At 37.1% G+C, this 25,503-nt stretch overlaps 1 protein-coding gene across 1 annotated transcript in view; it reads right to left on the bottom strand.

The window, feature by feature from the left end:
- Positions 1-25,503, bottom strand: part of Fbxl5 (F-box and leucine rich repeat protein 5) — a 51,509-nt gene that overhangs the window by 9,556 nt on the left and 16,450 nt on the right. The window contains exons 3-9 of the mRNA XM_004656069.2: positions 23,579-23,674; positions 22,054-22,237; positions 18,556-18,738; positions 12,341-12,466; positions 9,508-9,656; positions 8,895-8,977; positions 7,131-7,856 (exon numbers count right to left, since the gene is read on the bottom strand). Coding sequence (XP_004656126.1) covers positions 7,131-7,856; positions 8,895-8,977; positions 9,508-9,656; positions 12,341-12,466; positions 18,556-18,738; positions 22,054-22,237; positions 23,579-23,674 — 1,547 coding nt within the window. The remainder of the gene's footprint in view (positions 1-7,130; positions 7,857-8,894; positions 8,978-9,507; positions 9,657-12,340; positions 12,467-18,555; positions 18,739-22,053; positions 22,238-23,578; positions 23,675-25,503) is intronic.

Raw genomic sequence — 25,503 nt, 5'->3', positions numbered from 1 at the left:
CTCACACTATCAGGTTCTACCATTTTACTGTTTGCAACCAGTGCAGCCATGATGTAGCCAGAGCTTTGTCCCTAACAGCTTAAGTTGCCACTATGTACTGCCTGTCCAAGTTACTCATAAACAAATGGCAAAGACTTGTGTGGAGCAGTAATTCCTACAGAAAATAATAATAATAACTTAACGGACAGAAAGCCAAATGCTTTGTGATGCTAGGGAGCCTCAGAAAAGCTTTAAAGTATGAGCAATGGGTCACCAAAGGTATGAAAAAATGAATAAATAATGAAGTGGTACAGATGAAAAAGACTGACTTAGGAGTGAGTAGTTATCCTTACAGAGTGTGCATTGTACATTTCTCCACTTAAAGAAAGTATACTGGGGGGATTATTGTTTCAACCCAGAGTTCTTCCACTCTAGGTGAATGGAGAGGAGCCTGTGAGACCAGAAGGGCAGTTCCAGAGTCAAGCAAGGCAGAAAGAGCACAACCCTGCTTCTCTTCTGGTGCTGCCAAGGCCATGGGAGGTGGGCGGTACATGGCGCCCTGCAGCAGCATCCCAGGATGAGGAATCAGACAGCTCATGGAGAATGTGTATCAGAGACAGCTAAGTAAGACAATGTCTCCTATCCAAGCTGCAGTACTAATGCTGTTCTTTGGACAGAACAATTGCCACAAAGAAATGGGATTTTTTTCATGATATATTAGAACTTGTTAACTTTTTAAAGTATCTCCTAAATTGCTGCATCCAGGACCAAGAAGCATGGATGACAGTAAGCCTTCCAAGATGTTGCCACCCTCCATAAAAGGGTAATGTATATAATGCTATCAATCCCTTAGGTGTCTTACAGACTTGGAAAAGCATCTGGAAGAACAGTAAAAATGGAAATTAAAGAGTTTGATCTCAATGTGGCAGCAAACACTAGCACTGAAAAGGTGGAGGCAGGAGGACCTGGAGTTTAAAACCACCTGGGCTAAGTTCAAGGTCCATTTGGGCTACCTGACACCCTGACAAAAAAAAAGAAGGGGAAAAGGAATGGAGAAGAGAGACTGACTAAATGAATGCACACGGCATAGGCAGCTGAATGAAAATAATACCAATGCGGCCACCTCCATGTGTCATTTGGTGGCCAGGGAGGCTATTGTATTGTGAAAGGGATGGGATGTGCCTACAAATTACCTTTTAATCATTTGTGTCTCTGCCCATAGATTACTGTGAACATCTGCCATGGAGAGAAACTTCTAATTTCAGTGAGCAGTGTTTACTTAGGGTGTTCCTAACACGACCAGATAGAGAGAGTAAGTGACTACTGTCATGGGACAGTTGCCCAATCTTCAGCCATAAATGCAGAAAAGAAATTACTGCTAAGGTTCAGGCAATATACTCATGTAAGAAGTGAAGTGCTATATAATTACTTCTTCTTAAATGAAACATTCCCACCTGGACTGAGGAAGCTCACAAGGCTCATGAAGCTCATGAAACTTATTAGAGTCAATAAACTCAGGAAACTTTACAAGATTCACAAGGCCCCTCTCCAATGTTATAGAAACAGTAAATAACTGCTGGGAGAGGAGACTCTAGCTGACTGACAATTGAGCAGGAAGCTCCTGTAATGTAGCTTTCATGACTCCAGAGTAGGCTTTAGCTGCCTTTGAACCACCTATGCCCTGTCAACACCTCACCCATTTTCATGTAAATAGCCCCCATAAACTCAATGGTTCACCAAGGCAGACCTGGTGATTTGGTCTGTTGTCTATGTCTTGTGGTAGGTAAGTAACCACATTTGTCCATATCAGCCAAAGTCACACTACACTACAATTAAGAATTAGAAAGAGAAACTCAAACTAAACCCAAATCTAGGAAAAGGAAATAATAAAACTTAAAGCAAAAATAAACAAAATAAAAAGAAGAACAGGGCAAACCAAAAATCAGTAGACGGGAAGAAATAATAAAGATTAGGGCAGAAATTAATGAAATAGAAATAAAAAGAACAATCCAAAGAATTAATGAAACAAAGAGTTGGTCCTCTGAAAGGATAAACAAGATTGATAAACTCTTAGCAAATCTGGCCAAAAGAAAGAGAGAAGAGCCACAAATTAATAAAATCAGAGATGAACAAGGAACATCACAACAGATTCCAGAGGAATTCAAAAAATCATAGGGACATACTATAAAAGCATATATTCCACAAAGTATGAAAATCTGAAAGAAATGGATGATTTCCTTGATCTATATGACCCACCTAAATTAAATCAAAATGACATTAATCACTTAAATAGACCTATAACAAACATGGAGACCCCAACAGTTATCAATAATCTCCCAACTAAAAAAAGCCCAGGCCCGGAAGGATTCACTGCTGAGTTTTACCAGACCTTTAAGGAAGAACTAAAACCATTGCTTCTTAAGCTTTTCCAGGAAATAGAAAAAGAAGGAATTCTACCAAACTCCTTCTATGAGGCCAGCATCACCCTGATACCAAAACCAGGCAAAGATAGAACAAAAAAAGAAAATTAAGACCAATCTCCCTCATGAACATAGATGCAAAAATTCTCAACAAAATATTGGCAAACAGAATACAAGAGTATATCAAAAAGATCATTCACCCTGACCAAGTAGGCTTTATCCCAGAGATGCAGGGATGGTTCAACATATGCAAGTCTATAAATGTAATACATTACATAAACGGGTTGAAGGACAAAAATCACATGATCATCTCATTAGACACAGAGAAAACATTTCACAAAATCCAACATCCCTTCATGATAAAAGTCCTACAGAGACTGGGAATAGAAGGAACATATCTCAATATAATAAAAGCTATTTATGACAAGCCTACAGCCAGCATATTACTAAATGGGGAAAAACTGGAAGCTTTTCCACTAAAATCAAGAACAAGACAAGGGTGTCCACTGTCCCCACTTTTATTTAATATAGTTTTGGAAGTCTTAGCCATAGCAATAAGGCAAGAGACACACATAAAAGGGATACAAATTGGAAAGGAAGAGATCAAGTTATCATTATTTGCAGATGACATGATTCTATACATAAAGGACCCTAAAGACTCTACTAGCAAACTGTTAGAGTTGATAAAAACCAAAAGACATGTAGCAGGACACAAGATAAATACACAGAAATCAGTAGCCTTCATATATACTAACAACAAACACACAGAGGATGAAATCAGAGAATCACTCCCATTCACAATTGCATCAAAAAAAAATAAAGTATCTTGGAATAAACCTAACCAAGGAAGTAAAGAATCTCGACAATGAGAACTTTAAAACACTCAAGCGAGCAATTGCAGAAGACACTAGGAAGTGCAGAAACATCCCCTGTTCCTGGATTGGAAGAATCAATATTGTGAAAATGGCAATCTTACCTAAAGCAATCTACACATTTAATGCAATCCCTATCAAAATTCCAAAGGCTTTCTTCATGGAAATAGGAAAAACAATCCAAAAATTCATTTGGAATCACAAAAAACCTCAAATATCTAAAATAATACTGAGCAACAAAAATAAGGCTGGTGGTATCACCATACCTGATTTTAACCTATACTACAGAGCCATAGTAACAAAAACAGCATGGTACTGGCACAAAAACAGACATGTAGATCAGTGGAACAGAATAGAGGACCCAGATGTAAGCCCAAGTAGCTATAGCCACCTGATATTCGATAAAAATGCCAAAAATAATCATTGGAGAAGAGACAGCCTCTTCAGCAAATGGTGTTTTGAAAACTGGATATATATCTGCAGAAGGATGAAAAGAGATTCTCCTCTCTCGCCATGCACAAGAATTAAGTCCAAATGGATTAAAGACCTTAACATCCGACCTGAAACTCTGAAACTGCTAGAGGAAAATGTAGGGGAAACCCTTCAACATATTGGTCTTGGCAAAGACTTTCTGAATACAACCCCAATTGCTCAGGCAATAAAACCACAGACTAATCACTGGAACCTCATGAAATTACAAAGATTTTGCACTGCAAAGGACACAGTGAAAAAAGCAAAGAGGCAACCTACAGAATGAGAAAAAATCTTCGCTAGCTATATATATGATAGAGGATTAATATTTAGGATATACAAAAAACTCAAAAAGTTAAATAATAAGGAATCAAACAAGCCAATCAAAAAATGGGCTATGGAGCTAAATAGAGCATTCTCAAAGGAAATAATACGAATGTCATATAAGCATCTAAAAAAATGTTCTTATGTCACTAGTCATCAGGGAAATGCAGATTAAAACTACATTGAGATTCCATCTCACTCCTGTCAGATTGGCCACCATCATGAAAACAAATGATCATAAATGTTGGCGGGGATGTGGAAAAAAAAAGAACCCTTCTGCACTGCTGGTGGGAATGCAATCTGGTCCAGCCATTGTGGAAAACAAGTGTGGAGGTTCCTAAAACAGCTAAAGATTGATCTACCATATGACATAGCTATAGCACTCCTAGGCATATATCCAAAGGACTTATCTCATTTCCTTAGAAGTACGTGCTCAACCATGTTTACTGCTGCTCAATTTACAATAGCTGGGAAATGGAACCAGCCTAGATGTCCCTCAACTGATGAGTGGATAATGAAGATATGGCACATTTATACAATGGAGTTCTACTCAGCGGTAAAGAAAAATGGAGTTATAAAATTTGCAGAAAAATGGATGGACCTGGAAAGGATTATACTAAGTGAGGTAACCCAGGCCCAGAAAGCCAAGCGCCACATGTTCTCTCTCATATGTGGATCCTAGCTACAGATGATTGGGCTTCTGCATGAGAATGAAAATACTTAGTAGCAGAGGCCAGTAAGTTAAAAAGGAGACATATAGGGTAGAGAAAGGAAGGGAGGAGGATACTTAATAGGTTGATATTGTATATATGTAATTACAATGATTGTAATGGGGAGGTAATATGATGGAGAATGGAATTTCAAATGGGAAAGTGTGAGGGTGGGGTGGGAGGGAATTACCATGGAATATATTTTATAATCATGGAAAATGTTAATAAAAATAAAATAAAATAAAATAAAATAAACAAAATAGTGCTGGAGTGATGGCTCAACTGTTAGTGTACTTGCCCAAAAAGTCTAACAACCAGAGTTCAATTCCCCAGTACCCACATAAAGCCATATGCACAAAAGTGGTACATGTGGGCTGGAGCAATGGCTTAGTGTTTAAGCTGCTTGCCAGCGAAGCCAAAGGACCCAGGTGTGATTACCCAGGACCCACGTAAGCCAGATGCACAAGGAAGCACACGTATCTAGAGTTTGTTTGCAGCCACTGGGAGGCCCTGGCGTGCCAATTCTCTCCTTCCTTCCCTCCCCCTTCCCCATCCTCTCTCCCTGTCTATTTTTCTTAAAGAAAAAAATATTAATTAAAAAAGTGGTACATGCATCTGAAGCTCATTTGCAGTGGCTAGAGGCTCTGTTGTACTATTCTCTCATTCCCTCTCCTTCTCCCTCTCTTTGCCAGGTGTGTTGGCACACGCCTTTAATCCCAGCATTCAGGAGGAGGCAGAAGTAGGAGTACTGCTGTCAGTTCAAGACCTGCCTGAGACTACAGAGTGAATTCTAGGTCACCCTGTGCTAGAAGATGACCCTACCTCAAAAAACCAAAAGCATAAAAAATAAAAATATAATGGAACTAAACACCTAACAAACTAAACTTGAGTCTTTGAGGTCAACAAAATTGACAGACATTTTAGCTGGATTAAGAAAAAAAAAAGGGGGGAAAACATGAATTACCTGTTATGGTTTGAATGTGAAATGTCCTTTATAGGTTGGTTTATTTGAACCCCAGCTGGTAGGGCAGTTTTAGGAGGCTGAGGGACCTTTGGAACATGGGGCATAGCTAGCAGAAACAGCCCACTGGGGGCAAGTCTTGAGGGTTATAGCCTAGCTCTTCTTCTAGTCCTGTTCTCTTTGCTTCCTGCCTATCACCAAGATATGAGGAACCTGATCCATATGCTCCTGCCATGGAGTCCGTCATGCCTTCTTTGGTGGTTTGATTCAGATGTCCCCCATAAACTTAAAAGTGTTCTGATGCTAGGTTCCCTAGCTGACGGCAATTGAAAATTGAAGCCTCCTGGAAATGGTGTATTGTTGGGGCAGGCTTATGGGTATTATAGCCATTTTCCCCATGCCAGTGTTTGGCACACTCTCCTGTTGCTATGGTTGATCTTACGTTGGCCAGGGGGTGATGTCCACCCTCTGCTCACGCCATCATTTTCCCCTGCCATTGTGGATCTTCCCCCTCAAGCCTGTAAGCCAAAATAAACCTCTTTTTTCCCACAGCTGATCTTGGTTGGGTGATTTCTACCAGCAATGCAAACCTGACTGCAACACCTTCCAAGCCATGATTATATGAAAGTTCTGAAACTGTGAGCCAAAATAAAACTGTCCTCTCTTAGGGTGTTCAGCCAAGTATTTGACATATGAAAAGTAATATAGTACCAAAGTAAAAAAACTATAGTAGGTGTATTACTACCAAACTTACAAAACTGAAAAAAAATGACATTAGTATGAACTATCTAAATAAGATAATTTAGATAAAAATGAACAAATTCTTATAGACAAATCAAGATTAACTCAACAAGATACGGTATTAGACTAGACCTTTCTTGATGAGACAAGAATGTTAAAATAGCAATCAAACATCTTTTTGTATATACTAAACTAAACTTGCATTCTTCTATAACATCACAACCAATCTGAAATGAATGAAATGAAACTTCATGTTGATACCAGAAATTAGACTGACTCAACACTGACAGATTTTGGTTAATCCTTCTGATTAAAAAAAAAAAAAAGGGGGGCTGGAGAAATGGTTCAGTGGTTAAGGTGTTTGTCTACAGAACTTGATGACCCAGGTTCGATTCTCCAATACCCATGTAAAACAGAGTGGTGCATGCATCTGGAGTTTGGAGTGGCTAGATGCCCTGGCACGCCCATTATCTCTGTCCCCCTGTTGCAATTAAATAAATAAATTAATTAATATTTATTTAAAAAAAAATTGAACATAAATCTGAAAGACCAAAATTTTTAATATGTCATTAAGAAAAACAATATGAAAAAAAAAAAAGAAAAACAATATGTCTATTTCCTACTTCCCAATATTCTGCAACCACTCACTCACCTGAGACCATGGTCTGTGACCTGATAACATCCAGACAGACTGAGGAACAAAAGTACACGTCCAGTCTCTTGATCAGATTTTTCACTCCCAAAATAAATTAAGTCTTTTCCCTTAGGCAATGTAGTCCTTAATGCTTTTGTACACACTGCAGAAGATCCTGGGAGTGTTGACAAAGTTCTGAGAGCTGTCCCGGTACAGCAGAATGAATGAGCGCAATATGCAAAGGCTGGTGAAGCACAGTGCTGCTGCCAGCAGACGCTAGTCCTTAGTCCAACAATATCCTTACTGTAACAACCAGATGAGGAACAACCGAAGTTGGATGCTGTTTCCATGACACAGAGACTTTCTACATTTCTATGTCTCCATTCTACAGCATCTTCAATGTCAGCCAAATCGTCGGCATCTAACATCCACACGTAAGGAGAAGTAAAACTTTCAGGAGCAACAGATTTAGTCCAGGTGTGCTCACTGTCTATTTCTCTGCCAACGCCTCTGTTAGTTACATCACGTAAACAAGCATACTGCTTGGTAGGACGCATGGTAATGTCTTTATTTATCCATGCAGCTGAAGTACTCGTGCTTGCTGAAGTTTTCAAGAAGCCATTCTGATGAGGTGTCAGAATTCCAAGAGCTCTAGAAATTTTCTCTAAAGCCGTATCTGTGATTTTTTCACATCCAGAAAGATCAAGATGCCGAAGGCTCTGGCAGCAACCAAGCCATGACCAACTAGAAATCAGAAGTAACAAAACTACTACAGAATACTGTTATGATTCTCAAACACATTAGACTACATGTATGTTCAGAGATGGGTATCAAAAAAAAACTTAAACCTGATATAATCACTCAAACCTATATGTAATTTCCATTGTAAGGGACTATTTTTAGAGGAAGGGATACAAGCATATACTAGGAGTAGTAACTGGGAACAAATATCATTACTAACCTAACAGAAAGCTAGGATGAGACAGATATGGATGGGAGAGACTACGGTTTGTTGTTCGAAAAAAATAAGCAGCAGAGGAGAGTTAGAACACATATGAAAGAGAGTATCTAATCATTAATGAAGACACAAGAAATAAGCTCCAAACATCGGTAGTATCTAGAGAAGAATCTGTCTCCATCTGAAATAGGAACCACCAAAATTGAAAAGAGGGAGTGATCTAGACCAAGGGGAATATTATTAGTATCTGAGAAAATATACTATGCAAAGAATATGGCTTGAAAAAAGTAGTAGTGAACCAGGAAATCCATGAAGCATTAAAAAGCACCTTTATCAAATTGTACTTAGGAACATGAATGAAAGCTTAAAACTGTGTATCAATTTAGATGGTTACAAAGCTACATTTATAAACCTATACAAGACACTATATCACAGATGGCAAGATATGATACGGCAAGATCAACTGCCAACTATGGACAAGAGGTGAACACTTGGGAGTGTGCTATTAAATTCCAGCTTTACATGATACTGATATGGCAGTAAAATATAATAGCAGGAGTAAATAGCAATTATGAAAGTAAGCAATTGGACAATAATTTTGATTCATGGTTAGAATTTATTACATCTAAATATTTAAACATAACTAAGCCAGGCATGGTGATGCATGCCTTTAATCACAGCACTCAGGAAGCAGAAGTAGGTGGATCGTCTTGAGTTTGAGGCCACCCTGAGACTACAATTCTTCCAGGTCAGCCTGAGCTAGAGTGAGACCCTACCTCGAGAAACAAACAAACAAAAAAAAAAAAACAGCAAAAAAAACTAACCTGTCAAAGGCAGAATCTGAAATGTCAGTCTGGGTAAGATCCAGATGCTCCAGGTTAGGACAAAGCTCTAACATCTGCCTAACCTAAAAAGGGAAGAAAGTAATTGTGAGGACCTATACTAGCAGTTCCCAAACCTATGTGCAGATTTTAAAAATCAAAAAGTATATCTATTCTGGGCTCATAATTCTAAGAATTTATTTTAATAGTTATGACAAATGAATCCAGAATATAATATTTTTGAGGGATTCCCCAAGGAGATTCTGATGTAAGGAGTCATACTTTTATACAACACTACTTTCAATTTCCTTGCCCATCTTGCCATGTATTACATATTATAAATGTTTAGCCATACACAACTGGGCTTTATCACATAACCTCTGTGAACTTAATGTTTAGCCTCTCCCAGTTTCAGTTACCTTCTCAGTAGCTTGGAGATAATGATACCCTACAAAGACTACTGTAAGTGAAATTAAATGAAAGCTAGCAGTGTACCCGATCTATGTGAAGGTACTCAATTATTCTTTTTCCCTCATTTGAACTTGGGAATGAGAAAATCAAAGTTATATCATTGTGTTTTTTCTTATTACTCAAGCTACAGTCAATTCATACATACCATTTTGCTGGAAACTGCAGAGCTGTATGCTAACACTAAGGTTTTTACAGAAGTACCAACATATGGCAAAACATTATGAATTAAACCATGAAGTAATCGTTTTTCCATTTGTGCAACGCTGATAGCAGTGGAATTCTCTGAAGACTCTTCTGTAAAATGAATTCACACATTTCAGAACTTAATATACCGACTGGAACTAGGCTATTCATCAAATCATTAAACATGAACCATTCTGTGCTATCCTTTCAGAAAGAATTCCAGTTTTATGCAATGAAAACAATTTTGAAAAGAATGATGAGGGCTGGGAAGATGGCTTAGCGGTTAAGAGCTCGCCTGTGAAGCCTCAGGACCCCGGTTCGAGGCTCGATTATCCAGGACCCACGTTAGCCAGATGCACAAGGGGGCACATGCGTCTGGAGTTCGTTTACAGTGGCTGGAGGCCCTGGCGCGCCCATTCTCTCTCAGTCTCTCTCTGCCTCTTTCTCTCTACCACTTTCAAATAAATAAATAAATATAAAACCATAAAATAAAAAAAGGAATGATGAACACTGAAATAATAGAAAAAATACTTGAGAATTATACACACACAAACACACAATTAATGGAATAATTGATCCACAGTAAAATAGCACCAGTAAAAGTAAAACAAGACAGAGCTTGATTTGCAACAACTCAATCTTGTTGGAAAGATCTTCAAGCAAAAGGTTCCTTAGAATCATTAAACAGTTAACAATGTGCATGGCTTCTTCATTTCACTTAATAACTTTGTATAACACAGATATAAACAACCACAATGACAAAAATAAACACCCCTCCCCCAGACTTACGAAGGCAGCAGAGGGGCATACTGCTTTCATAACATGAGTGAGTGCCTGGGCTCAAGCCCAAGCACCATCAAAGAAAAGGAGAAAAAAAGAATTCTACCAACACCAATTTAAGACACTACGCTAAACGAAACTAATAATTTTATCTCCTTTTTCAAGATCCTATTGCTATTTTGCTTACCTAAAGATCCAACCTGATAGCCGGGCATGTGGCGCATGCCTTTAATCCCAGCACTCGGGAGGCAGAGGTAAGAGGATTGCCTTGAGTTCAAGGACATCCTAAGACTATAAAGTGAATTCAAGGACAGCCTGGGCTAGAGTGAGACCCTACCTGGAAAAAAAAAATACAAAAAACGATCCAACCTGATGTCTCTAAATATAAAACAGTTTAGCAAATTCAATTAAGGTAAACTATAAAATACAACAGATAGAAAACCTTGCTTATTCCGTTTTAATTTCTAATCCATTCTTTTTTTCTGTAGCCATCCCAATCATGTATTGTTTACTCTAAAAATATTTAACAACTAAACATGCTATTGCCTGGACAGGTAAGGACACATGATCAAATCTTACTGGAACAGGTCTCTTCCTTTTGACACAAATACAGATCTTCCACCAAATCAGCTTGCTTACTTTCTAAATATATTGAAATTTCTTTTCAGTTTTACCAAGGGCAAGGCTATGTAATCTGTTAATTTTTTCACTGTTATCATCTTTTATATATTATCTAAGACAATGTTAAGAATTTTTCTTCCATGTTCCCAAATGCCATCTCTGTACTTCTACTGTAGCAGTCTCTATCATGTATCTTTAAGAATTATGTATCCTAAATTCTCCCCTATTTCTGAGTTCTTTACAAGTTCACCATTAAACTCTCTCCCACAGAGTACTTAATGGGGGGAAAATAACTTACTACATAATGAATTTTCAATATGAAACTTTTTTTCTTTCCTGAAGTGTTGGGGCTTAATCCAAGACCCATGAAGGTTACACAGCACTCTTACCACTAAGCTACATCAAAGCCCAGAATATTTCCCATACATTACTACTTAACTCTACAACAAGTGATTTGACAAATGAATAAACAATTAAGTAGGCTCATGTTTCCTTTCTTTCAGTGACATAGATAAACAAATGCTGATGAACTAATTAACCAAAATAGCCCTAAAGAATATACTAAACTATAAAGCACTATAATGAATATGTTGAATATGTCCATATATAAAATATGCATTATCTGATTTTGTTATTTTAATATAAAAAATGATACTATCTATTTTTAAAACTTAAAAAATAATTTTAAATTTATTATCCCTTCAAGTTTTAAAAATAAGCTTAAAAGTGTCATGAGAATACACAAAACATGAAATATATAAAACATAAAATTAATAACTTTTATCTAGAATGTCAGTTAAACACATTGTAATACAAGTAATAATTTAAGTTTAGAGAGACTTTATTAGATTATGAGACAGAAAGAAGCTGGGCGTGGTGTACATGTCTTTAATCCCAGCACTCAGGAGGCAGAGGAGTAGGATGATCGCCATGAGTTCGAGGCCACCCTGAGACTACGTAGTGAATTACAGGTCAACCTGGGCCAGAGTGAGACTACCTCGGGGAAAAAAAAGAGAGAGAGAGAGAAAGAAAGAAGGAAAGATAGGGAAGTACAGAGAGCTCCTACCCATGAGAAGGCAGGAGGGGGTAAAGCCCACCTAGAGACCCAAAGTGAGGTCATTTATACGTTCTGAATGGGGACTGAACTAAACAACCACAGTTTTGGGGACTGAGCTTAACCAAACACAAGGGAAAGATCAGGTTTAATCTTTCCAGGAATCTTAATTCTATGAAAAGGGAACTCTTGCATAAAAAGTGACACAGGTTGTTTACAGAACTCCTTTAGGCAGCAAGAAATAAGGAGAAACTAGATCCTTCTTTGACCTCTAGCAAAGTGGGGGCTCCAAGGGCAGCTCAAGGACCATGTAAAAGTTTTAATTCCAAACATGAAATACCGGATTCATCTACATCAGCATCTTCATCCCATTCCTGAAAAGCACGACTTTCATCTTTCCTATTTTTCACCCATTCCTCATCAGGCTCAGTATCAAGTTCTGTGGCAGGACCACTATACCAGTCACCTGTCCAGGGAATAAAGAGGGAACAGAGTAAGATTAGATAGCCTACCATCATAAAAACTATTAATACTCTAATAATAATTGGTACAAAAACTATTTGAACCCCAGGCAATAGGCCAGCTATTTTTATAAATATTTGTAGCTAGAAAATATTACATGTACATCACAAATTTCAATTTCAAAGACACCCAAACGGGCTGCCTATGAGATCAACTGATAGTGCTAATTATTAAACAATTATATGCCAATCTTTTTGTCTAAAAGCAAATAAACAGAACTACAGAAACTTCCAGTCGTTTTTTTTTTTTTTTTTTTTTAACTTAGAGGTAGGATCTCACTCTAGCTCAGGCTGACCTGGAATTCACTATAGAGTCTCAGGGTGGCCTCGAACTCATGGCGATCCTCCTACCTCTGCCTCCTGAGTGCTGAGATTAAAGGCATGCACCACCATGCCCAGCAAAACTTCCAGTCTTTTATACATGTGCTATGTGTCTATTCTCTCAAGTTTCTCTTTTATTGTTTTTTTGTTTGTTTGTTTTTGTTTTTCGAGGTAGGGTCTCACTCTGGTCCAGGCTGATCTGGAATTAACTCTGTTGTCTCAGGGTGGCCTCGAACTCATGGTGATCCTCCTACCTCTGCCACCCGAGTGCTGGGATTAAAGGCATGCGCCACCACGCCCAGCTTAGAAGTTTCTCTTTTTTTTTATTTTAATTTTATTTATTTATTTATTTGTCAAAGAAAGAGGGAGGGATGGGGGGGGTCACCAGGGCCTCCCACCACTGCAGACAACTCCCTTGTGCATCTAGCTAACGTGGGTCCTGGGGAATCGAACCTGGGTCCTTTGGCTTTGCAGGCAAACATCTTAACCTCTAAGCCATTCCTCCACCCCTGAAGTTTCTCTATTTAATGTTTGTACAGGTGTCCATGTTCAAGTGTGCTCACATTTTAATGAGCACTAGTGATCAAACTCAGGTCCTCAAGAGGCAAATACTTTACTGACAACCTCATCTGCCCAGCCACTATCATCATCATAATCTCATGTCTAAGAAAACTTTTGGAAGGCAACAAAGAATGCAGGACTTTCTACTCTAGTGAAGCAGCAATGCCAAGTAGGTACAAAAAGAAATAAAGGGAAAGACCAAGGTGCAATGAAATCATTAATTTATACATCCTGAAAAATACACCACAACTAAACTACATGATCATGATGCAAGAGGCAACACAGAATCAATTTACTAAATTCTTAACATTGTATTTACTTTAGAGTTACTCAACCTAGATAACTCTGACATTTTAAGCAGGACAATTCTATAACATGGAATGATGATTATAGGGTTCTCAGCAACCTGGTCTCTACCCACCGGATGACAGTATAATGTATAATAAGATGGGAAAAGCAAAAACATCTCCAGGCATTTCAATGTATCTAACAGTGGTTTAAAAATACTTAAATAATTTTACCTAAATTTTTTACTTAAATATGTTGAAAACAGGAAAAAGCACATTTAAGATATGACTACCTCTGGAACTTAGCACATCATTATCACATTTGATGGCATTTGTACCAAATCATATCTAATAATATATTTTTCTTAATTCATTGTGTGGGGGGGGAACCCATGCTACAGACCATGTGGAGGTCAGAAGACAATCTGGGATGTTAGTCCTTGCCTTTAGCTTATTTGAGGCAAGGTCTCTTCCTCATTTAGTCTCCCAGGCTAGCTGGTCCACATCTCCGGGAGAGGCTCCTGTCTACATCCCTTCTACCCTGAGGCATGCTGAGATTCCTACCAGCACATCAAGTTTTGAGGTGGGTTCTGAGAATCTGAACTCAGGTCCGCATCTTTGTGGGGTGGGCTTTTAATCCACTAAACCATCTTCCTGGCCCTGATATTTTTCTTAATTCTTAATTTAAAATAGCTGAACAAAAGCCATTTTTGATATTTGCCTTGACTTTTTATTCAGTATTTTATTATCCTACAACAAATAAGAAATAAGAAAAAGTAATCCATACAAAAATAATAGTTCCCATGGTTTGAGTTATGAATATACTAAATAGCTCAAATAACATTAGCCAAAACATTAAATATCTAATAACACCTTATTTTGTAACTGTATAAAGAAAGTTCGTCTAATCCCAGTTCTTGGGAAAATAATGCAAAAGGACGGGAGAGTTAGAGGTCAGCATGGGAAATCCAGTAAGACTACACTTCAATAAACATGAGCTATATATTCTTCTAAATAAATTGTTTTTAAGCAAAAATAAAAAATTAAACCAAAAACATTCTCCAGCCGGGCATGGTGGTGCATGCCTTTTATCCCAGCTCTTGGGAGGCAGAAGTAGGAGGACTGCTTTGAGTTCAAGGCCACCCTGAGACTATATAGTGAATTCCAGGTCAGCCTGAGCTAGAGTGAGACCCTACCTTGAAAAACCAACAACAGCACCATTGCTTCTTAAGCTTTTCCAGGAAATAGAAAAAGAAGGAATTCTACCAGACTCCTTCTATGAGGCCAGCATCACCCTGATACCAAAACCAGGCAAAGATAGAACAAAAAAAGAAAATTACAGACTAATCTCCCTCATGAACATAGATGCAAAAATTCTCAACAAAATATTGGCAAACAGAATACAAGAATATATCAAAAAGATCATTCACCCTGACCAAGTAGGCTTTATCCCAGAGATGCAGGGATGGGTCAATAAACGCAAATCTAAAAATGTAATACATTATATAAACGGGTTGAAGGACAAAAATCACATGATCATCTCATTGGACACAGAGAAAGCATTTGACAAACTCCAACATCCCTTCATGATAAAAGTCCTACAGAGACTGGGAATAGAAGGAGCATAACTCAATATAATAAAAGCTATTTATGGGCTGGCGAGATGGCTTAGCGGTTAAGCGCTTGCCTGTGAAGCCTAAGGACCCCAGTTCGAGGCTCAGTTCCCCAGGTCCACGTTAGCCAGATGCACAAAGGGGCGCACCTGGAGTTCGTTTGCAGAGGCTGGAAGCCCTGGCGCGCCCATTCTCTCTCTCTCCCTCTATCTGTCTTTCTCTCTCTGTCTGTCACTCTCAAATAAATAAATATATAAATTTTTTAAAAAAAATTTTTAAAAAAGCTATTTATGACAAGCCTACAGCCAACATATTACTAAATGGGGAAAAACTGGAAGCTTTTCCACTAAAAACAAGAACAAGACAAGGGTGTCCACTGTCCCCACTTTTATTTAATATAGTTTTGGAAGTCTTAGCCATAGCAATAAGGCAAGAGACACACATAAAAGGGATACAAATTGGAAAGGAAGAGATCAAGTTATCATTATTTGCAGATGACATGATTCTATACATAAAGGACCCTAAAGACTCTACTAGCAAACTGTTAGAGTTGATAAAAACCAAAAGACATGTAGCAGGACACAAGATAAATACACAGAAATCAGTAGCCTTCATATATACTAACAACAAACACACAGAGGATGAAATCAGAGAATCACTCCCATTCACAATTGCATCAAAAAAAATAAAGTACCTTGGAATAAGCCTAACCAAGGAAGTAAAGAATCTCGACAATGAGAACTTTAAAACACTCAAGCGAGAAATTGCAGAAGACACTAGGAAGTGCAGAAACATCCCCTGTTCCTGGATTGGAAGAATCAATATTGTGAAAATGGCAATCTTACCTAAAGCAATCTACACATTTAATGCAATCCCTATCAAAATTCCAAAGGCTTTCTTCATGGAAATAGGAAAAACAATCCAAAAATTCATTTGGAATCACAAAAAACCTCAAATATCTAAAATAATACTGAGCAACAAAAATAAGGCTGGTGGTATCACCATACCTGATTTTAACCTATACTACAGAGCCATAGTAACAAAAACAGCATGGTACTGGCACAAAAACAGACATGCAGATCAGTGGAACAGAACAGAGGACCCAGATGTAAGCCCAAGTAGCTATAGCCACCTGATATTCGATAAAAATGCCAAAAATACTCATTGGAGAAGAGACAGCCTCTTCAGCAAATGGTGTTTTGAAAACTGGATATATATCTGCAGAAGGATGAAAAGAGATTCTTCTCTCTCGCCATGCACAAGAATTAAGTCCAAATGGATTAAAGACCTTAACATCAGACCTGAAACTCTGAAACTGCTAGAGGAAAATGTAGGGGAAACCCTTCAACATATTGGTCTTTGCAAAGACTTTCTGAATATAACCCCAATTGCTCAGGCAATAAAACCACAGATTAATCACTGGAACCTCATGAAATTACAAATATTTTGCACTGCAAAGGACACAGTGAAAAAAGCAAAGAGGCAATCTACAGAATGAGAAAAAATCTTCGCCAGCTATATATCTGATAGAGGATTAATATCTAGGATATGCAAAAAACTTAAAATGTTAAATAATAAGGAATCAAACAAGCCAATCAAAAAATGGGCTGTGGTGCTAAATAGAACATTCTCAAAGGAAGAAATACAAATGGCTTATAAGCATCTATAAAAATGTTCTACGTCACTAGTCATAAGGGAAATGCAGATTAAAACTACATTGAGATTCCATCTCCTGTCAGATTGGCCACCATCATGAAAACAAATGATCATAAATGTTGGCGGAGATGTGGAAAAAAAAGAACCCTTCTGCACTGCTGGTGGGAATGCAATCTGGTCCAGCCATTGTGGAAATCAATGTGGAGGTTCCTAAAACAGCTAAAGATTGATCTACCATATGACCCAGCAATAGCATTCCTAGGCATATATCCGAAGGACTCATCTCATTTCCTTAGAAGTACGTGCTCAACCATGTTTATTGCTGCTCAATTTATAATAGCTGGGAAATGGAACCAGCCTAGATGTCCCTCAACTGATGAGTGGATAATGAAGATATGGCACATTTATACAATGGAGTTCTACTCAGCGGTAAAGAAAAATGAAGTTATGAAATTTGAAGAAAAATGGATGGACCTGGAAACGATTATACTAAGTGAGGTAACCCAGGCCCAGAAAGCCAAGCGCCACATGTTCTCTCTCATATGGGGATCCTAGCTACAGATGACTGGGCTTCTGCGTGAGAATGAAAATACTTAGTAGCAGAGGCCAGTAAGTTAAAAAGGAGACATAAAGGGAAGAGAAAGGAAGGGAGGAGGGTACTTAATAGGTTGATATTGTATATATGTAAGTACAATGATTGTGATGGGGAGGTAATATGATGGAGAATGGAATTTCAAAGGGGAAAGTGTGGGGGGGAGGGAGGGAATTAACATGGAATTTTTTTTATAATCATGGGAAATGCTAATAAAAATTTAACAAAAAAGAATAACCAAAAACAGAAGTATCTTATATTAGTCACATATAGCCCATGTATGAATATGAAACAAAATTTCCTATGACTTCATATGTGAAAGTAACTTTGCACAGTGAAATTAAAGCAAAATTGTGATCTAGAGAACAAGAGACTACTATCATACAAAGATATGCTAAAGACAAAAATAGATATTGTTTATCTTGAAGACATGACTAAAAGGTAACTTCAATGGTATTTTACATTTAAATTTAACAAAATTGATCCACGTTTTTAAGATAATCTAAATATTTAAAACAGTTCCAAAAAACATATTATGTTTATTCTTAAGCTTTTTTAAAGTTTGGGGATACTTTATTAGATTAAGAGAAGAAAAGAAGAAGCAGTACAGAGAGCTCCCTCCTGTGACCCAAGCTGGGGTTATTTATAGATTATAAATAGGGGCTGAGCTAACCAGCCATGTGAAAACATCCAAACACAGTCAAATGTAGAAAGAAATAGTACAACAGATCCTACTGTACCCATTTCCCATGCTCAACAATTAGCAACATTTCACAAATATATTTTGTGTTCTTTTTGCTCCTGTTACAAAGGAAATGGACAATATCATATAATTTATTTGCCAAAACTTCAATAATTTTCTAAAAATGGAATGAAAGAACACATTACCAGGTATAAAATCTTTGTTTATACTCTAAGAGAGTTTTCTTTCCCTAGGCTTACATTCAGCTACACAAACATATTTGAAATATTTATTAAGCAAAGTAAAAGTCCCATTTACCTACCTCTGGCCCAGTGAACAGGGTAAAGATGTTTCCACAATGATCCAGTTTTTGCCAGCTGTGACCATTTAGTGCTGACTTGACTACATCGACATAATTCTTGAGGATTAAGATAACTGAAAATTGACAGCATTACCTCAGGTGGAAGATGGGCTACACCTGTGGAGTGTACTGATACTTCTGCTTCTGAAAAAACAAAAAAGAAAACTTTTAGCATTAAAGGCCATACAAGCAAAGGTAATAAAAAATTACAATCACATAAGTAAAAGCCAGTGCCTGAAGTTAATTCCTTCCTGCTTGCAAGATGTGAAAAGGAAATAACATGCATTAGAGGTAACATGGGGATATTTAAATATGTTAAGGACATGTAGGGCTAAACTACCATGACCCAGATCATACTTCATCAGTTGGAGCTACAATAATGAACATTATTGTAAGACTTCCTCTTACAAAAGTATAATAAAAATTTAAAAAAATACTCACTTTGTAGTATAAGTAGCATCATTTGAAAAACAAACCAAACAGGTTGCACAGCTTTAAGTCAGTAAGTATAGAGTCAGTCAGATTATGAGATCTCAGGGGCGTTGTTAATGACACACACAAATCTCACCTTTTCTATTCATGCATTATGACTCCTGCGAGTACCTTTCTTGTATTCACACTTTGATTTTCCCATTTCATGTAAGAGGTCTATGAAATCTAACTTCTTTAATCTACAAATATTTTAACTCATTTAAACTAAGGGCCAGCTTGGTGAACCCAACTATTTCTGATCCACTGATTAAAAAAAAAAAAAAAAAAAATCTCTTGTCAGTAAGTACTGTTGAAAATCACTGGCTACACTACATGTGACTCAAGTATGTAAAATGTTAGATTATCATTATGATTATGCAATAGTGACATGTTTGTCATGGTGGAAACCAACCGCCCTCTAAATGGATTGATTTTCCCATTTCATGTAAGAGGTCTATGAAATCTAACTTCTTTAATCTACAAATATTTTAACTCATTTAAACTAAGGGCCAGCTTGGTGAACCCAACTATTTCTGATCCACTGATTAAAAAAAAAAAAAAAAAATCTCTTGTCAGTAAGTACTGTTGAAAATCACTGGCTACACAATTTCCTACGAATGAGTTATCTACAAAGCACTTTGAAGACTGGTTATCTTGGCTATCTGACCTGTTCTCATGAACATCATTAAACATCAAAATGCTGTGATCAAACTACTTTAAACTGCCACTTTTAAAATACCAAATAGTTTAAATAAAAAGCTGTTTTAATTTGCTTTGAAGGAGTGGGAACCTTAAATGTAATAAGGATGTAGTAGGTGTGATGCTTTTAAAATCCTATATTACAAGTGCAATTAAACAAGACACAACAGGTCTTAGTGTTAAATCTAAAACATAAGCTCAGTAAGTCTTACAAGATTCATGAGTTCAGTAATAGCTTGACTTATAAAATTTTTGTTTCAACATGAATCTTACTATTTTGTTTAATACCAGAAAGGATGAATTTCAAAAAATTATAGGAATGATATTGCTATTTCCAATCTAGAACAAGCTAAGAATTTTTACTAGCCTAAGGATACTAATTAACACTTTAAACACAAAGCTACTAAGATAAATAAGAACAAAACTAAGGAAGCAGTCTGTCAAGAAAAATAGGCAAGAATATTTTATTTGTAATACACAGAAAAGCTTTGGTTTGTTTTTCCTACTCACAATGCTAAATATTACTAGAAACAAACCAAGTACAAAACTAATTAATGAAAAAATTAAAAATTTAAAAATTTTTTAAAAAAACAAGAGAACTTAAATACAAATGGATGAAAATAAAAGTGCACACACTCCTCAACTTACATCACAATCTTTCCATCCTAAGTTAAATACATACAAGGACAAAAACGTGCACTTAGTACACCTAACCTACCAAATAGTTTAACTGAGCAACTCACATACTGCAGGGCACTGGCTGCTTCCCATGAGATCACACACTCACTGGGAACTGTAGCTCACTGCTGCTGCCCAGCACTGAGTTTCACACAGCAAAGAACTCGGTCAAGATGCAAAATTTAAAGTATAGCAGGTGAATTACTCTCATGCCATTATAAAGTTGCAAAAGTCTAAGCTGAACCATGTTAAGTCAGGGACCACTTACAAACTTTTTAATGATTTTGAAAACTAATGAAAAAACACAAGGTAAAAAGCAGCCACTGTGGTCAGTGGAGCTCAGAAAGTTGCAGTATACTACAAAAATGCTATAAATATGGCCATTCTCAATTCTGATTGGTCAAAGTAGTAATTACTGAGTACAAATACATTTGCTCAAGAACACTACACTACATGTGACTCAAGTATGTAAAATGTTAGATTATCATAATCACTAAATTCAAAAATCAACTATCTTCAATTATATTTACATGTGAAAATAAATGGCTTTAACCAACCATAGTACAAGTTAACTTACACATTTAAACAAATTCATAACAATTGTCAATGGCACTGAACTAACAAATTGATCTCTATCAAAATATGTGGGTCTCCCTATTGCTGAAGACTCCACATACTTGGGCTGTAAGGCCACTGAGAAATCCTGCTGGAACAGAGCTGATAACCTCCTTAATGTAGAGCAGCTGACAGAAAGCTGGAAGAAGTCATTCTGCATGCAGTTCAATGGGAAAAGAGAAAACACCAGTGAAGATACGCAACAGTGGACACTGCAAGCCTTATATTTGGCCAGCCAGGCCAAATGAGCCAACGGGTGCAATAGTGACATGTTTGTCATGGTGGAAACCAACCGCCCTCTAAATGGATTGGACACCCGCTCCATGGGAGGGAATACAACCCTGATACTGAACACTTAAAACGGGTAGTCATGAGCCCTCAGGGTGTTATGTCTACTGACGTCTGTCTAAATGTATATATACTATGCTTATCAAACTGTGCGGAAAGCACTTCTCTTAATATTTATACCCTTCTATTAATGCTACTCTCACTTTTGGTAGAGAATCTTCTCTTTTCAGATGGCAATGACCTTGGGGTGACTCAGAAGGCATCATGGTGCTGGAAAGAAGTGACAGGAGTGCTCAGTACTGCAATATCGCTATCACACCTTCCAAGGTTCAGGGTCTATTGCGGAAGAGGTAGCAGAAAGGAAGGGTAGGACTCCTCTACAACGTGCTTCCCACAGACACAAAATGGCCTGGATATCCATGACCTCACAGTGCCTGACACTACCTACACAAGACCATCATAATAGGAGAAAAAGATGATGACATCAAAATAAAAGAGAGACTGATTGAGATGGGGAGAATGGAGTTTCAAAGGGGAAAGTGGGGGAGGGAGGGTATTACCATAGGATATTTTTTATAATCATGGAAGTTGTTAATAAAAAAATTTTAAAAAAATAAAATTATATATATATGTATGTGTGTGTTTATGTGTGTGTGTGTGTGTGTGTATGTGTGTATGTATATGTGTGTATATATATATGGGTCTCACCTGTATCTGATTTCTCATCCACAGAATATTTGAAAAACTTCTGTCGTTCTTCAGCTTGATTCCACAGGCTCAGCCCTCTAAGGAGTTCAGCAGTATCCTGAGAGCAATGTTGGGCAATCACTTTCTTTTTGATATCTTTAAGTTCTTCATAAGTAAAATATTCCATTAGCATGGGCTGAAAAACCTTAAGTTAACAAAATATTCATAAGGAAAGATGTTAATTAGTTTTATTTTTCTCTACATTTTGCGGGTCTAGTGTTGGGAATGTATGTTTCAAAGAGATTAAAAAATTAGCTATTATCATTAAGCTAATTTATCCAAAAACGTAGACTGCCCAAAGGACCATTTTCCTGTGACTTCTGTAACTAATGAGACAGGCCTCTATACAACTTTATAGCAACTAGATAAGAAACTTGACCTACTTTGAAGTTGGTATACTTTCAGAGAGCTGCCTCTGAACCTCAATTCTACTAAGATATTTAAATGTTCAACACTGATTCTAGATTTTGAAGATGTTTCCTCACATCATATTTTAGTACAGTGGTTCCTATAAAACTTATCAATGGAGATTTCTTCTGTGAAACAAAGAAGCTCACAGAAGACAGTGCTAACAAGAGGCCCTAACCTCAAACCAACTGGAAGGCTAAGACCAGCACCCAACGTCATCTTTTAACTGGCACACACACGCACCAGAGCTTGTGTAACCCACACAAAAGAAATTCTGCTCTAATAACCCAAACTTCAGTACTACCTGGCTGCATATTACAACTCAAAAAAAAAAAAGACAAAAGAAAAACCTATGAAATGCCCTAAAACACCAATGTGAAAAAACACCTGATTTAATTCTTCTGTAAAGAGTTTAGGAAGTAGGTTGTAATTTTTTTTTTTTTTTTTTGGTTTTTGAGTGGTGTGTTAAGAGTTTATGTATGGAAATGTGTACAGCCTGTTGTGAGCACACTGCTGAGGCTATAGGAAAATGTTATCTATTCTCCTCTTCAACCTTATTTCACTTAGACAGGGTGTCTTAATAAATCTGAGCTCTCTATTTATCAGTTAGACTGGCTGACCAGGGAACCGCAGCTACTCTGTCTCTGCCACCTCAGCTTTAGGGTTATAGTCATGTGCAGCCATGATTGGCTTTTCACGTGGGTGGCTGGTATTGAGCTCAGGTCCTCATACTTATGTGACAAGCACTCTTACCCACTATGCCATCTCTCAAGGTAAGTTTTATTTTATTAATTAAAAATTTGATTATAAGGTAAAACTACAGTTAGGAATCACTATAATAACTGACTTACAGCCAAAAAAGTATTCTACTCTCATGGAACACTTTTTGTAGGTTACCCTCTTAGGCTTCCATGTTAGTGATAAAAAGAGTTTAGCCCATTCATTTTATGATCTGCTAATATATGTACATTTAGGCATATTAATGACAAATTTAAAAATCATTATTCAAGTACAATTGAGGTAATAAAATTTTTCAATTTGATAAATCTAAATCATAATGAGGAAAGACCATGCGTACCTCTTCTTCCTCTTTCATGTGAGGGAGAAAATCTCTTGTAAAAGCCTCCAATCTCTCTTTCAGCTGTTTTGCATAATTTAACTGTTCATATTCATTCTGAAAGCAAAAAACAGTAAATCTTTATGAACATTTTTTGTTTCATTATATTGTGCCTGATCCCAGGAAGTCAACTATTTATAGTCAGTTTAAAAATTCAATACAAAACTTCAAAATAAAACAAATACTATACTCTTTTCATAAAAGATGTACTCTGGGCTGGGGTACAGCTCAGTGGTACAGAACTTGCTAACATCCCAAACAGTCCCTAGCACTGCGCCCCCACCAAGTGCTTAAGCTTTGATTATTTTAGTAATGTGATCCTGTTTTAAGTTATTAAAGGTCTAAAAATAACAAGTATATGCTCAAAACTTCTATTGATTTTATTTCTAATTTACATTATCACTGTGTCAGTTTTCTCTGTCTCTGAGCAGTTCTTAAGAACTGGGTGTGTTGGCATACTCCTTTAATCCCAGCACTTGGGAGGCCGAGGTAGAGGTAGGAGGACTGTTGTGAGCTCAAGGCCATCCTGAGACAACAGAATGAATTGTAGTTCAGCCTGGGCTACAGAGAGAACCTACCTCAAAATACAAAAACAAAAACAAAAATATCTACTGAATTAGCTCATGACAGAATCTGCTTAAAGGATACAGCACATAACCTAATCTCATCTAGCAAATTTGCTGTAAAACATTCATAATATTATAGTCATAGGTCACATGCATTAATATCAACACTTTGTTGGTTGTTTTTTTCAAGATACGGTCCTGCTCTAGTAAAGGCTGACCTGGAATTCACTATGTAGTTTCAGGGTGGCTTTGAACTCATGGCAATCCAGCTACCTCTGCCTCCCTAGTATTGGGATTAAAGGTGTCTGCTACCACGCCCAGATAGTATCAACACTTCTAAAAGCAAGGGACTCACTTCATTTTGAAGTGAATCATTTCAGTTTTGGACAACTCAACAGCTGAACAGATGTTCCTCATATGAACCAAAAATCTTATTTCCTATAACTTATCTCTTCTATTTTTCTCCTCCCAATTAGAAATACGAAATGCTTACAAAATAATGAAGTCTTTAAAAGTATGGGATTGTTTTATCGCTGTTGCATCCATCTCCAGTTTTTTCTTGAACTAATGTATTCAGTGGCTTCCCAATATTCAGTTCGATATTGAACTTTCTTGGGATTTAAATGCATCTACATGCCTTCAATTGCACTTGTAAACTAATACCAAATTTGTTTTCTAAGCAGCTGTTAGGAAAGCTCACATTCATACTCTTTGGTGTTCCTTACTTTCTAAGTGCCTCTTTCTCCCTCATGCTTAAAGTCTGTATTAAAGTATCTCTAATAAAACTCCAGTTATGCTTGGAAAGAAAACAGAACACTGATTTTTTTTTTCTATACTAGTTCACTCATTGGCCCTTCAAATCCATCTATGCCTAATCTTCTGACTAATAAAAACATGCACCAGAATTATACAAGCAGCTCAAATCTAACATGTTCAGAATAGGCCTCATTTAGTTACCGTTCTGTACATACTCTAGAAAGTCAGGTACAATTCTCAATTCATTTCTCTCTCTTCCTCTACATGTTTGTACGATCACTGCATTGCATCAGTCTTACTTCCTACATAACTGCCAAGTATGTTCCTTCTCCTGTACTTCCTCTAGCTATTACTTTGGTTCAGAACTCACTGACAGGTTAATAGTTGAATACAATAGAAACAAGTACAAAGAAATTTCAATAGGAAAGTATTTCTTCCCTTCCCATTCAATACTCTAGCCTCTACCTATTGCACTAAATCCCCATTGGGCAGCTACTAAGTATTCTTCCAAAGACTTACATTGACACTTTAATTATAGTCTTACTGCTTGAGTCTTTTCTGTCC

This window comes from Jaculus jaculus, chromosome 11, assembly GCF_020740685.1.
Source record: "Jaculus jaculus isolate mJacJac1 chromosome 11, mJacJac1.mat.Y.cur, whole genome shotgun sequence".
NCBI lineage: Eukaryota > Metazoa > Chordata > Mammalia > Rodentia > Dipodidae > Jaculus > Jaculus jaculus.
This window is presented reverse-complemented; position numbering and strand designations above follow the sequence as displayed.